Here is a 13,457-nt window from a genome sequence, read left to right on the forward strand (position 1 = left end):
TAAACATGGGTATCAAACTCAGGTCCTCATGCTTCTGTGATGTTTTAGAAATTGCCCTAGTTTCTTTTAAGTGGTTGTGACTAAAACCTCCTGACAAAAAGCAATTTAAGTAACAAAAGGTTTATTTTAGCTCACAATCCCAGGTTATAGTCCAACCTAGCAGGGAAGTCCATGCATCAGGAACATAAAACAGCTGATCACATCATATCCAGTAAGGAGAAGGCAGAGAATGAATACATGCATACTTCCTGCTTGCTTGCTCGCTTGCTTGCTTATGCACAGCCTGACTGCTCCACTCTTACATAGTTAAGAACCCTCTTCTCAAGAATGGTGCCGCCTATAGTGGGATAGGTCTTCCCACTCAATTAACCTAAGGCAATCTTTCAGACTTGTCCAGGCCAAAGTAGACAACTCCTCATGGGGTCTATCTTCCTAGGTAATGTTAGGTTGTCAAGTGACTATTAAATCTAGCTATTGCACAAACCCAGCTAGCTTCCTAGCCCCCATTCATGGTTATATTTATAATTTTGTGCTAAAATCAGTTTCTGGGTTTTGACAATATGCTGTATAAGATTTTATCATGTGGAGAGACTAGTAAAAGATACTTCAGAATGATATGAACTACCTTTGTAAAATTGTTTTGAGACAGAGTCTCTTTACATAACTCTGAGCGGCCTGGAACTTGCTATGTAGATCCGGCTGGCCCGAAATTCAGAGCTCTGACTCCAGAGTGCTACAGTTAAAGGCCTGCACCACCATGTCCAGGCATCATAACTTCTTGTGAATGCTAAACTACTTTAAAACGAAATCACAAGAAGAAAACTAATTTCGCTTTAATTTTCTGGTTTAGACTTGCTTCCATGAGTAAACTAATAGGTAAAGAATCACAATTAGTAATTAAGAAAGAAGTGGACTATCAGCTAAAATAAACAATATTTACAGGAAACATGCAGTGGTTTAAATTCCAAAGAACTTATTCCTTAACTAGAGAAAGTCACAGAAAGATTTTTCCTGTTGCTTTAGGAGTGGCTGAAAAACTCACTCACGTCTCTGCGGAGAATACCTCAAGCAGGTCCACGCACACGAAGGTTATATTTCTTCAGGTCAAGAGTGGGGTGGAGCATAAGTGAGCTTTCTAACTTCCCCTTTACTGGTAATCAGAATCCCATATGCTAGAAGCTGCAAGAACAGTCATATTTTCTGTTATGAGCCCTGAAAACCTGAGGCCAGGAGCATGCCTTCTCTTTAGCTATTCTCAGTGGCAATGTCTTAGAAAGAAGAACAACAGTATGGTATGGAAGGAGCCAGCATTGTGCTTTTGTTAACTGAGAAGTGAAAATAAAAGAAATAGGAGACTGGTTTATGGAAAGGAAACCTAGGAACAAAAAAAAACCCCAATAAAATGTGTACTTCTTCATTTAAACATTAGAAGGCTTTCTGTTATGATAATTGTCATAAAATATTTATTTATGTTGAACGTGTTCATCCCATGCTTCATGACATTGTTCCCCTCGATGGTTTACTTCTGTGTTTTCATGTCATAGACACACATACAATTTTATCTAATGTAAGATCTATATAGATATCAGAATCATAAATAAGGAAAATAAACAGTATCAGTGTTTCTGAGGCTGGCCTTATTTGTTTAATAGGACTATCACAAGTTGCACTCATTTTTCTGCAGAGAAGTTAACTTTATTCTTTATTATGACTAATAAAGTTCCTATGTATATTAAACATATTATGAACATAAACATATATTACACATTAAAATATAACATATATGCTTGTATATCTATACATATTGTCACTCTTTTTAACTACTCCACTCTTGCTGGAGACCTGGGTTAGTTCTGTCGTTCACGCTGTCAGGATCAGTGCTGCAACAGCCATTGATGACCAAGGAGCTGTGTGAAATGACCCAGCTCTATCACTTCTGGGTATTGACTATCTCCAAGTCAACACACCACAGACATACTGGGACATCAATGTTTATTGCAAGAAGGTTTAAAAAATCATGTGTTTGAAGATAAATTTCATTGCACATGAAATCATTTTTATTTTATTAAACCACTCCTAGCTTTTCTGTGACTACCACAGGCAGTTATGAGCACAGGGATGCAGAACTGAAAACAGCAACTCTTCTGCTGATGAATTTCATGGCTCCTCTGCAGACAGACATTATGGCCAGTAAAGGGCTCTCTCCATGGGGTTCCTGCTACTCATCCTTCCTGTTTTGTTTTATAGTTATTTGAGGGCACTGAGAAAGGCTTTCTCGGTGTGGTTATAAATTTCTCATAGTAATTTTCATTTTAGGACCTCTGAACCCAGGAATCACTTGTGCTATTGGACAGAATCCTACATAATTCTGAGGAGTAATGAATGCAAGTTGGACTTTCAATAGGAAGATAGGGGCCAGTGCTGATGACAGAATCTCCCTCCCTCCCTGGACCTACATTCTAAACTCATATAATCGTGACCATTTCTGTCTATGGTAAGCAGCTTCCATTTAAGGATACACATAGGCTTATTTTATTGTTGAATGATTTTTAAGCTTTGAGAGTTATTTACTCTTGGTATGAGTCCTTTATCAGGTATGTGTTTGACAGATGTGATTTTGACATGGACAGAATATAACTGTACTTTGTTATTCCCTGAGCAAACATTTTAAATTTTGATGATGTTGGCCAGTCTTTCTATCCTGTAGCAAGTGTTTGGTGTATGTCTTGAAGTTCCTCATCTAACATTAGGTCCTGGAAGATTTTCTTTCATATTGTCTTCTGTATTTTATGTTTAAATATATGACTTATCTTATGACAATGTCTTTTAAACTGAGTAACAAGCCATTAACACTCTGGCTGAAGAGAGGGCTCAGTGGGTATATTGCTTGCCTTGTAACTCTAAGGGCCTGAGTTCAAATTTCAACCCTTGACATAGACACCAGGCAGATCTGTACCCTCAGAGAGGACAGGCAGATTCTGGGTGCCTGCTAGCCAGCCAATGTAGCAGAATGTCAGCTTCCATGTTCAGTGAGACACAGACTCAAAGCATAAGAAGTGATTGAGGAGGACACCAGAGGATGATTATAGTTACAGACACTTACGTAGCACAGCAGAGTGTCTTACTACACACACACACACACACACACACACACACACACACACACATAAATTATATAATTCCTGTGAGAATTCATCTGTATTTGATAATATTCACCCTCCAATTTCTCCCAGATAAACCTCTTCCTTACCAGTCCGATTTTGTTTTTTAAAAATTAAGCCCATCCACTGGAGCATGGCTGATTTGATGGGGGCTTCACTCTTAGTAAACATGGATGTCCCTCCATCCGGCTGCTAACACGCGCCAACACTTTCTTTACTCCCTCTACGCCTATGTCCTAATGTGTGGGGTTGAGGTCAAATTTTATTTTATTTTTTCTTAAGAATGTGCAATTGTTTCCTATCATCTACTGAAGTAGCTGTTTTTCCTCTCTAGGATTGTTTGAGTCTCTGCCTACAGCCAGTTGGGCATATTTCTGGCTTTCTATTTTATTCCTCGGCCAATACTGCACACTTATTAGTATAGCTAAATGATGCGGCTTGCGATGTCGAGTGATCTCCCACCGCGCTGCTCTTTGTCTGTTATATTTAGCTTGCCTTGCCATGTATGCCTTAGAATGTCATGTTGAACCTGTCAATTTGGAGACATTTTTGTCATATTTTGTTACACTGAATATTCCCTTTCACAGTTTTAGTGTGCCTCATTTATTTAAACCTTTGATTTGTTACATGTTCTATAGCTTTGATACTGAAGTACTGAGGGTTTTGTCAAATTCAAGCCTAAGTAAGTCATTCATGGGAAATGACAATCATAATTTTGCTATATACATATTTATAACTAGTGTGTAGACACACAACTGAGACATTTTACATTGATTTTGCACACCAGCATCTGGATGAATTTTCTCTTTTCTTTTCTTACCGTTTGCTTGTTTTAGATACAGAGTTCCTTCCTTTCCAATCTGTATGCATTGTATTTCCTCTCATTGGCTCTTGCTGCCTTGTTGTGCAGGCTGAATGCTTCCATGTTAGGTTTAGAAAGAGTATTCAGGGCTGACAAGTGTCTGCCTTACTGCTGACTTTAGGAGAAGGTGTTGTCTGCATTGTCTTGCACCATGTTGGCAGTCCGTTTTCTGAAGATGTTCTTGACCAAATGAGGAATATCTTTGTTTTCTGAAGTCCCTTTTTAGCTTTGTGGCCTTTTTAAACATGTTTTGTGTGGAGTGTGTGCCCACGTCATGGTGCATGCGCTTAGCAGACAACTTGTGGGAGTTGGTTATCTCCTTTCTACGTGGATTCTGGGAGCGCAGGTTTGTACTCAGGGTGGTCAGCGCCCTTACATGAGCCATCTTTATTATTATTATTATTATTATTATTATTATTATTATTATTATTATTAGTTGCATTTTGTTAACTTTGTATCCCAGCTATATCCCGCTCCCTCATTCCCTCCCAATCCCACCCTCCCTCCCTCAGCTTCTCCCTGCCCCTTGCCAAGTCCACGGATTGGGATTGGGGAGGACCTCCTCCCCTTTCGTCTGGCCCTGTTTTATCAGGTATCTTCAGGACAGGCTGCAAAGTCTTCCTCTAGTCCTCTAGGCCTAGCAGGACTGCTCCTCCCCTGGGGGGTGGGGAGGTCAGAGAGCCTGCCATTGAGTTCCTGTCAGAGATAGTCCCTGTTCCCCTTACTATGGGAAACCACTTGGTTATTGAGCTACCACGAGCTTCGTCCAAGCAAAGGTTCTAGGTTATATCCATACATGGTCCTTGGTTGGAGAAACAGTTTCAGAAAAAAACCCTGTGCCCAGATATATTTGGTCGTTGTGGACACGAGCCATCTTGCTGGTCTTTCTGTTGACTTTCGCCAAGCGCTTTTCCTACCTTCAATTCTTATTATTATATGGTATTTACTTTTTAGCTTGTTAATGAAGTGACTCAGCCTTCTGTGTATCTTGTGATTAAATGAACATACAAATACAGTTATGAGTAATATTTTAGCAAGTTGTATTGGTTTTCTATTTTTGCACTAATAAACTACCATAAACTTCCCTGCTTAAAGTGAGAAACAAGACAAACTACGCGAAGTCCTGGAAGTTCACACTCAAACTCACTGGGCTGATCAGTCTATATTGGGTTCTTCTAGGGAAGCACATTTTCTTGTCTTTTCTAATCTCCAAGGATTACTTAAATTCCTTTGCTTAAGGTTGCTCCCTTTCCTCCATATTTAAAACCACTAGTGCAGCATTTTCAAATTCTCTGTCCTTTTGCTTGTAACTGGAAATGTGCAGTCTCCTTCTGATTGTCTCTCTCCTCTTTGACTCTCTCTTCCCTGTCCCTCTATTTAACTCCTCCCCCGACTACCTTTCCCCTCTTCCTCTATCTGACACTTTCTTCCTCTATCTGACTCTGCCTTTTTATGTGAATCCACATGGCTGGTGCAAGCAAACTTTCCACTCATGATCCTTAATCACACTGCAAAGTTCATCTCACCACATAAGAAATTCAGAAGTTAACAGAGCTTAATAAGTAGCCATTTTTTTTCCAGGTGATCACACTTTCTTCCTTGCTGTATCCTAGTTTTCTTTCTTTTGGAATTGCTTTATTTTTATTTTTGTAACAAAATCCAGTGATGAGTTGTTATATTTCAAACTGCATAATTTTAAACTGATGCTCTTCTGTGAATGATGACATTGTGAGGCGCGCTCCCTGTGGAATCTATGTGTACTGCATTCTTTTAGCAGTGCACACATCTAAGAAGCACAAGAAGCTGTAATCCAGTGCAGGACAAAATTAAACACGCTGCCCTGTGTCTGAAGTATGTGAGTTGAATGACTCTGGCAGGTTGAATATGTACTAACATTTTTTTAAACTTCTAGCATTTCAGTATGTGTTCCTCCACACTACTGTTTCCAAGTTAAACGGTGTCATTGTGGCTGTAGCGTGCGGGCAGCATTGCCAAGGAAAGAACCACATTCAGCTTCTGCTAGTCATCAGCTCCTCTACCATAGTGTTCAAGCTATGTCAAGTGGTGTGCAAAGAAATGAGTATCATTGAATTTCAATAAATCTTTATTGATAAGACATTAAAATTGAATTTCATATGATTTTACATGCTAAAACTTTTGTTTTAAAACAGTTTAATAAAGTAAAAAAAAAAAATTAGTCTGTGGACCATATAAAAGTAGACTGCAGGCCAGAACTGGCTATGGACCTTAATTTGCCAACACCTACTTTAATCTCATGGAATCTACATTCTAAAGCAGGAAATGAAAATAAATCATAAAACAAAGAAGTGATCATATTAAAAACAGATACTTTCATGGTAAATAGTAAAGTATTCAGGGACTATATCTATGAGGGAACTGGTACAGTGAATCTAAATAACGCGAAGACAGGCATGAGTAAAGTTACACACAGAGTATTCTACAAGGGCAAGACACCAAAAGCAGGTGTAGACGACGAAGCTCAGTGACTCAGAGGCGCCAAGGGTGTGTGACAAGAACTCAGGGAGGAAGTGCAATGAGGGGAATGTTCAGAAAACAGATACAATGTTCTCGTCATGGTGAGAGGGCATTGCAAATCAATGGTAGGAGCTCTGCTAGGTCTAGCCCAACATTAGACACTGGAGTTCTGGCTTTTGTTGAGTTATATGACTGTACAAGGAGAGAGAGGAGAAAAAGGTTTTTATTTGTTCTATACAGTTCGAGAAAAGTACAGTATCTCTTGTATAACTCAGCATGTCAACAAAAATAGATACAATGGAACCAACAATTTGCTTCATTCCAATAATCCTCCTTCATATTTGACAATTCACTTTATATTTTCTCGCCATGCAAATGTGTTGTTCACTGGGTCGCAACGGGCCATTAGTAACAGTTTTATATAAAAATCTAGTTTTCATAGAAAGTTTAGAATATTAAACACTTTGTTCATGTATTTTTCATTTATACCCAGACCAATCTGTATGCAACAAGCTCTTTCTAGTCTCTTCTTATGTACTGGAGGGAAGTCATTTTTAAGTTCGCATTGACTTGTAATATCCACCAAGCAAATGCCAGACTTTCTTTTTCAGCAGCCACGCACTTCGTTTCACTTGTTCAGCAACTTTTTATTTGTCCATTGGTATCTGGAGCAGATATATCTGGACTGTTTATAATCACAGTGCATGAAGTCCTCACATTTGAAAACAGATCTACTAAGACTTTAACACTGCCTTTCATAACTGTGAACTATCCTTGTTAGTTTCTTGTTTTCATTTATTTTCTCCAATACTGCTTCTAGTAAATATGAGGCAAAAGGAAGCTGTAAGAGAACAAAAACATTATCAAAACTCTGTATTTTCTTCAGTTCAAAAACATTTATAAGGACTGATGAGATGGCTCAGAAGGTAAAGGTGCTTGGTATGAAGCTTGAGTTCCATTCCAGGGATCCTCTTGATGGAAAGGGAGAACTGAGCACTCAAGTTGTCATCTGACCTACACAGACACACAGACACAGATACACACCATATGCCCTGTATGCTTACACATAAATACACAAATATAATAAAGTAATACAAAACTGGAAAGAAACCGGTTTGAGAAAAACCACAGACTAAATATCATTAAGGCATATGTAACTCTGAAGTCATAATAGTACTCTACTGGATCACTTTTCAACAGATCTTCCTGGTTAGTGTAGGTAATTTTGTCTTTTCTAATAAAAATGATAAAAGAGCAGAAGTAAAATGAAAAAAGATAAACGCCTTATTGAACAATTCATGGTTTACTGACCATGTTAATGATGTAATCTGCAATACAAGCAGCTAAGCCATTCATCTTCAATCAGCTGATCAATAGCAGGTTACAGTCATCTCCAGGGCATGCAGGCCCACAGTAGTGGTACTATATGTTCATCACTCATAAAAGAATGAGAGAGAACTATCAATACACATGTCTGTATGAGAGCCCAATATCTCAAGAGTTGCAGGATAGAATTTCAGCAAGAAAAAAATGGCAAAAGTATACCCATTGATTAAGTTGTTAAAGTTTGTTTGGGATATCAAAGTGTAATACACATGTTTCAGAAACTGCTGAGTTTATGAAATGTGAGAACATTTTAAAATTTCATAATTGATATAACTTTGCTGCTAGTTTTATTGTTCCCATTGGCTTGCTGGCGGAATGTGGACATATCCCCTATAGTTATGGCTTGTGAATAAGAATGTTTGGACTGGTGCCTTGAATACTTCCTGCAGTTTGACTTATTTTTTGTTATCTTGTTCCTGTTACATCACATGAGAGGTCTGTCATAATTAGGAAATTCATTAAGTAATTCTTGGGTTTGTCCTTCTGACTGACCAGGAAAACCCCACTTTTATTTCCCTAAATATGTTAGAATACTTAGAGTACTCATACATCCTCTAGAGAAAAGTCGAGTCAGGTTTTCTGTTGTGCTAGGACAAGCACTGATGCTGTCCCTACTCAGTACTGAGCAAAGACAGTCCATGCCCTACACATGTTCAGCCAAGGATTGCGATCAAGTCAATCAACATGGTTCTTTCCTGAATCTGAATAGGTAAGAAGAGAAAATATTAGCTAAGATCTTTAAATCGTTTCCTGTTTTCTAACTTGCCTTTTCCAAAAGACAGTCTGGATGTATGCCTACTTCCCCAAAACTCAAGAGCTTTGTACATCTGTCTCATCTAAAATTTACCAGAGAAGTGTCAAAATAGAACATTTCTTTAGTTTTTAAGGTACAAATGAATATACGATATAAATGTTGTTTGAAATATTATTTTTAGGTAGAAAAAATGATAATAAATATATACATATACATACAGCATACAGGTTTCATTTTTAGAAATGTGGGAAAAGAACATTAGAATAAGAAAAAGAATACACTTCCTCTTTGAATACAATAACAACAAATTCTTTGCTTTGATAAATAGCATATCTGAATGCACAAAGGAGTTACAGTTGATGAAACTTTTAGTTTCACTAATTTGATAATTAAGTCATCAGGGAATTAATATTAGCTTTTAAAGAATGCATAATAATAAAGACTTTTTTTTGTCTAGCAAGGACTAGGCCCCAAATGACAAGACCCTTGAGCAACTACTATTACACTATCTACATAAATATATATATATATATATATATATACACACTTTTTAAAGTGACTGATAAATATTTTAATCACCGTTAAAAATGAAAACCTATACTATGCGACTCACTCCTTGTCTTCACACACTTTCATGAAAACCCAGTTGTGGATTCCCCAGGGCAGGAGTGGGAAAGAACAGAAATCAGGGAAGTGTCCTTCAAGAGGAGAAAGAACAATCGTAGGATCAAAAGGCCCCGTCCCACAATACAAACACAAACTTCAGACACAAACAAGCACAACCTGACCCTGTGACCCCAGGATGTTTAAAATGCTCCTTTCCCTTCCCTCACATTAGCCCTACTCCAGAAAGGTGGGGCCTGGTGAGAAGAAGAAGAGGAGAAGGAGAATGAGTAAGAGGAGGAGGAGGAGGAGGAAGAAAGGGAAAAAGAAGAAAGAAGAAGAAGGAAGGAGGAGAAAAAAAGGGTTGGTGCCTGGAGTACTGAGGGAGGAAGGGGTAGGGAATGGAACAAACTGGTAACGGTGCTGGTGAAACCTATGCCTTCTCTCTATATACACAAGTCCACAGAGATAAGGGAAGATAGCGTGGTGGGAAAAACCCGGGGGCCCATGTAGCCCTTAGACTAAGCTCCCCAACTGCCTGCCCTTCAGTGTGCTCCTCCAGCCCCACTGAAATCCGCCTCCACCTTGTGTAAGTGGGGACCAAACACACCTATGGGGCTGGGGAGTGGCCAAGTTTGCCTCCTCCACTGCCCCCACCCGCTCTGGAAACTCTCTCTTGGTTTGCAATGCTGGCCCAGTGGGTGACCCTGGTCCAGGTCCAGGTCCTCATCCTGCGCCCATCCGGTGACTGTGTTGTGTCCCCGAGGATGCATGAAGATGTCTTCCCACATGAACTGCCTGGCGTAGACACGACAGGCTTCATGTGTGTCTTCATGTGCTCGATCAGGTCAGGTGGTGTTTCATCTTGAACTTTTTGCTGCACACGGGGCGACCAAAGGGTTGCTGGTTGAGAGGCATGTTCATGTGCTGGTCCGCATACTCTTATGTGAGAATGTCTTCCCAACAGGGGCTCAAAAATACCTTATTCTTGTCACTGCTGCCTGTCCCTCCAGTAGCCCCACTAGAGACACCTGCCCAAGCCCCATTGCAGAGGTACCCGCTAGAGTCACTGCCATGTTCTCCTGTGTGAGAGGATAGGAAGATCAAGATCTGGTTGCTCCATACGTCCAATGGGAGGAGAGATCATGGAGAGGGGATAGGGAGATGGAGTAGGTGCTCCTGAGTCACCAAGCCCTGCTCCAGAACTCCCCCCAACCCTGCACCAATGAGGGCCAATGTCATTGGAGGATTCCCAGAAGTTGACCTATTCCTTCCCCCTGTCTTCAGGCTCCTGTCAAAGTGCACATGTTGTCCCTGATACCGAGAATAGGCTCAGGGTTCCCCCCGGCAAGTACCCCAGCGCCAACTCCCCCAGTTCTTCATCCTGATCGCCTTCACAAGTCAATACCAGATCTTCCTCATCCTCTAGATCTGGGTCTTGATGAACCAGAGATGCAAATTCTTGGAGTTCTGATGCAAGCTGACAGAGAAAGCTGCAACTGACAACATTCAATTCTGGCAGAATCCATAATATATAATCACTTAAATTTTAGAAATCATTCTAAAAGCCATAGACAAGAACTTAAAATAGTTAAGACATTTAAGTTATTTTTTTTTCTTCTGCTTCAGGGAATACTTAGATAACATTTAAAGGATACTGATGACCTATCCTATTTATGAAGTTCTTGGGAGATGGTGATACTTCAGGATTTAGGAAGGGAATTGTTATCAATTGTTCTTTATGTCCTAGGAGTGTTACATAGGATGGAAGAAAAATGTGTGAATATTTAAGTTAGCTGAGCCTTTCCTACAAACCCAACAATATCCTAGGCTTATGATAAGGCTGTTCTTTAGGATCCTATGGAATAGAGGAATATTATTTTCACAATTTCTACACCAGGCTAACAGTTGTCATCAGAATTTCCATGGGAGGCAATGGTCTTACTTGACCCATGCCTAGCAAGACATTTTAACCAAACTGACATGTATGTTCATAGGCCAAAGATGTCCCTTCACCTTCAAGATAATTCATTGGACAATGATACTATCCCAGAAACAACCTCATTTCTCTAAACCTCGGTGATACTAATTTGAACCTGTGCTACTTTCAGTGAACAGTACATTTACTATCAGCAGTAAATGTTTTCTAATATTTTTCCAAAGCCAAGAACTATACAGTAGAGGACATGGCTTTTCCCACCTTTACAGTGAAGAGTTATCTAATTGGTTCAGGGAACTGTACCAGAACCATCAACCGTGCAACAGAACCATGCTTTAACATGCATTTATATTTCACGGCTCTGCTGGCTGGCCTGTCTAAAAGCAGGATCCTCAGGGGCGCGGCTGACCTGTAGGCTGCGGTCTTCTCCGTGTTCTCAGGTGCTATGGAGAAGGAATAGCAAACTCCCTTATCTCACAGGCTCTAATGTCACTCAAGAGTGATCTGCTCTCAAGATCTGATCTCTGCCCCCACATGGCCACCTCGAAGTAACAATGCAGAGGATTACGGTTAACACAGACTCTGCTGAACATTTTTTTAATATAGATTAAACTGCTTCTTTACTTGAATTATTTTTCAAATGCATAATCTAAACAATGGTATTCATACCTAGTCCCCAAATGAGCCCCTAAATAATGTTAACTATTTATATAATGAGAAGACTCCTACTTCAAACAATAGATTGTAAGCTCCTGAAGGCTTACCTCTGTTGTCTGAAGAAAATAATTGGTGTGAGTGTGTGTGTGTGTATGAATATTTGCGTGTGTGTGATTTTTATCTATAGATCCATCAACAGGCATTGGGATAGTTTTCACTTCTGTCTGTAGAACTCTATGAACACAGGATCTGCTCAGGAGCCTGCTTTCTGCCAGCTGTATAACAAGAAGCAATACAACTCCACTGTTTAATCTTCTGAGTAGTAGCCAAAGTGCTACTTCAGTGATACGGAAGGGTTCTGTTTTCTTCTGACTTTCATGGGGACCTTGGTGTTTTCTTGTTTCAGATTTAAAACTCAGGATCTGAATTACCTCCTTTGTCTCCCATGATGACAATGCTTTCACATAGCAAAGGTACTCAGAAAACATTTTTGAACTAATCACAACTCAAGTAGAACCTGTATTCAGGTTAGAGTCAGTCTTAGAATACAAAGTATAAATGATTTTATTATAACATAAAAACATGTCTTTCAGTAGGTAAAAGTACCCAAAGATGGCTAAGACAAAAAAAAAAATACTTACCACAAGCCAATGATATAGGTTAGAATAATTTTAAAGACTTTAAAGTGTAAGAAAAAATGTCCTTTTTCTGAAACAAAAGCAGGCTTTAAGTTGTTACATAAAATACACTGAGTAGAGAATTGAAATCTTGCTAATGAAGCTAGCTGTAAGGAATGTCTGTGAATGACCATGAGGCTTTGCACGTGTGAGCAGCATGTGAGCAATGGACACATGCTACAAATACTGTATAGCAAGCGGCCACACAGGAGTGATGGCTTCAGAGTTCCATGAGGGACTTAAGTTAACCTTTGCACTGATAGTTCCCTCCATTTACAAAGGCCAGGGAGGTTTATCAACCTCTTGCTACAGTCACACTCCCAGGCAATCTACAGAAGAAAAGCATAACTTTAGAGAGGACACTGGAGAAAATGGACCACTTTAAACTTCAGCATTTATAAGATCTGAGGGAAGTATCTTGGCTTTCATCCTTTTTTTTTTTTTTTTTTTTTTTTTGTGCACATAAGAATGTTAAAAGTTTTCTTAAATTGTTAATTAAACTAAGGATAGACCAACAAAAGCTGGGAAACACAGAACCCTCCAAATATTATTAACCAACAAGAAATTCTATGGTTTCAGTCACAATTGAATATTTCCTCCATAACACTGGTTTTCTTGATGGTTATGTTTTTCAACACACTGTCAACTTCCTCATGGTGAAATAATCCATCTTTGATTTGGGACTGGCTGTATATTCTCATGCCTGCTGTGCACTAACTCTGGATACTGTGGGCAGCTCTCTTCCTACCCTGCTTGGGGCACACTGAGATCCCACTGCCCTCACCTCTTTCTTCTCCACGGCCCTGCACTCGGATGCCATGCATCTTTCTAAAGTATGCTCCTGCTCAAATTCCAGTATTTTCTGGTCCAGCTCTGTTTTCATCTGCTCCTTAAACTACATGAAACAATTTTTAGGGGTTCC

General features: G+C 39.5%; 1 protein-coding gene across 2 annotated transcripts in view; it reads right to left on the bottom strand.

The window, feature by feature from the left end:
• Window positions 1-6,179: 6,179 nt before the first annotated feature.
• Cntln (centlein) overlaps window positions 6,180-13,457 on the bottom strand; it is a 292,210-nt gene continuing 284,932 nt past the window's right edge. For both annotated transcript variants that reach the window (XM_055629436.1, XM_055629442.1), the window contains exon 26: window positions 6,180-7,360. In XM_055629436.1, coding sequence (XP_055485411.1) covers window positions 7,262-7,360 — 99 coding nt within the window. In that variant the 3' untranslated portion in view covers window positions 6,180-7,261. The remainder of the gene's footprint in view (window positions 7,361-13,457) is intronic.

The sequence above is a fragment of the Psammomys obesus genome, unplaced genomic scaffold, assembly GCF_907164565.1.
Source record: "Psammomys obesus unplaced genomic scaffold, mPsaObe1.curated_primary_1811, whole genome shotgun sequence".
Taxonomy (NCBI): domain Eukaryota; kingdom Metazoa; phylum Chordata; class Mammalia; order Rodentia; family Muridae; genus Psammomys; species Psammomys obesus.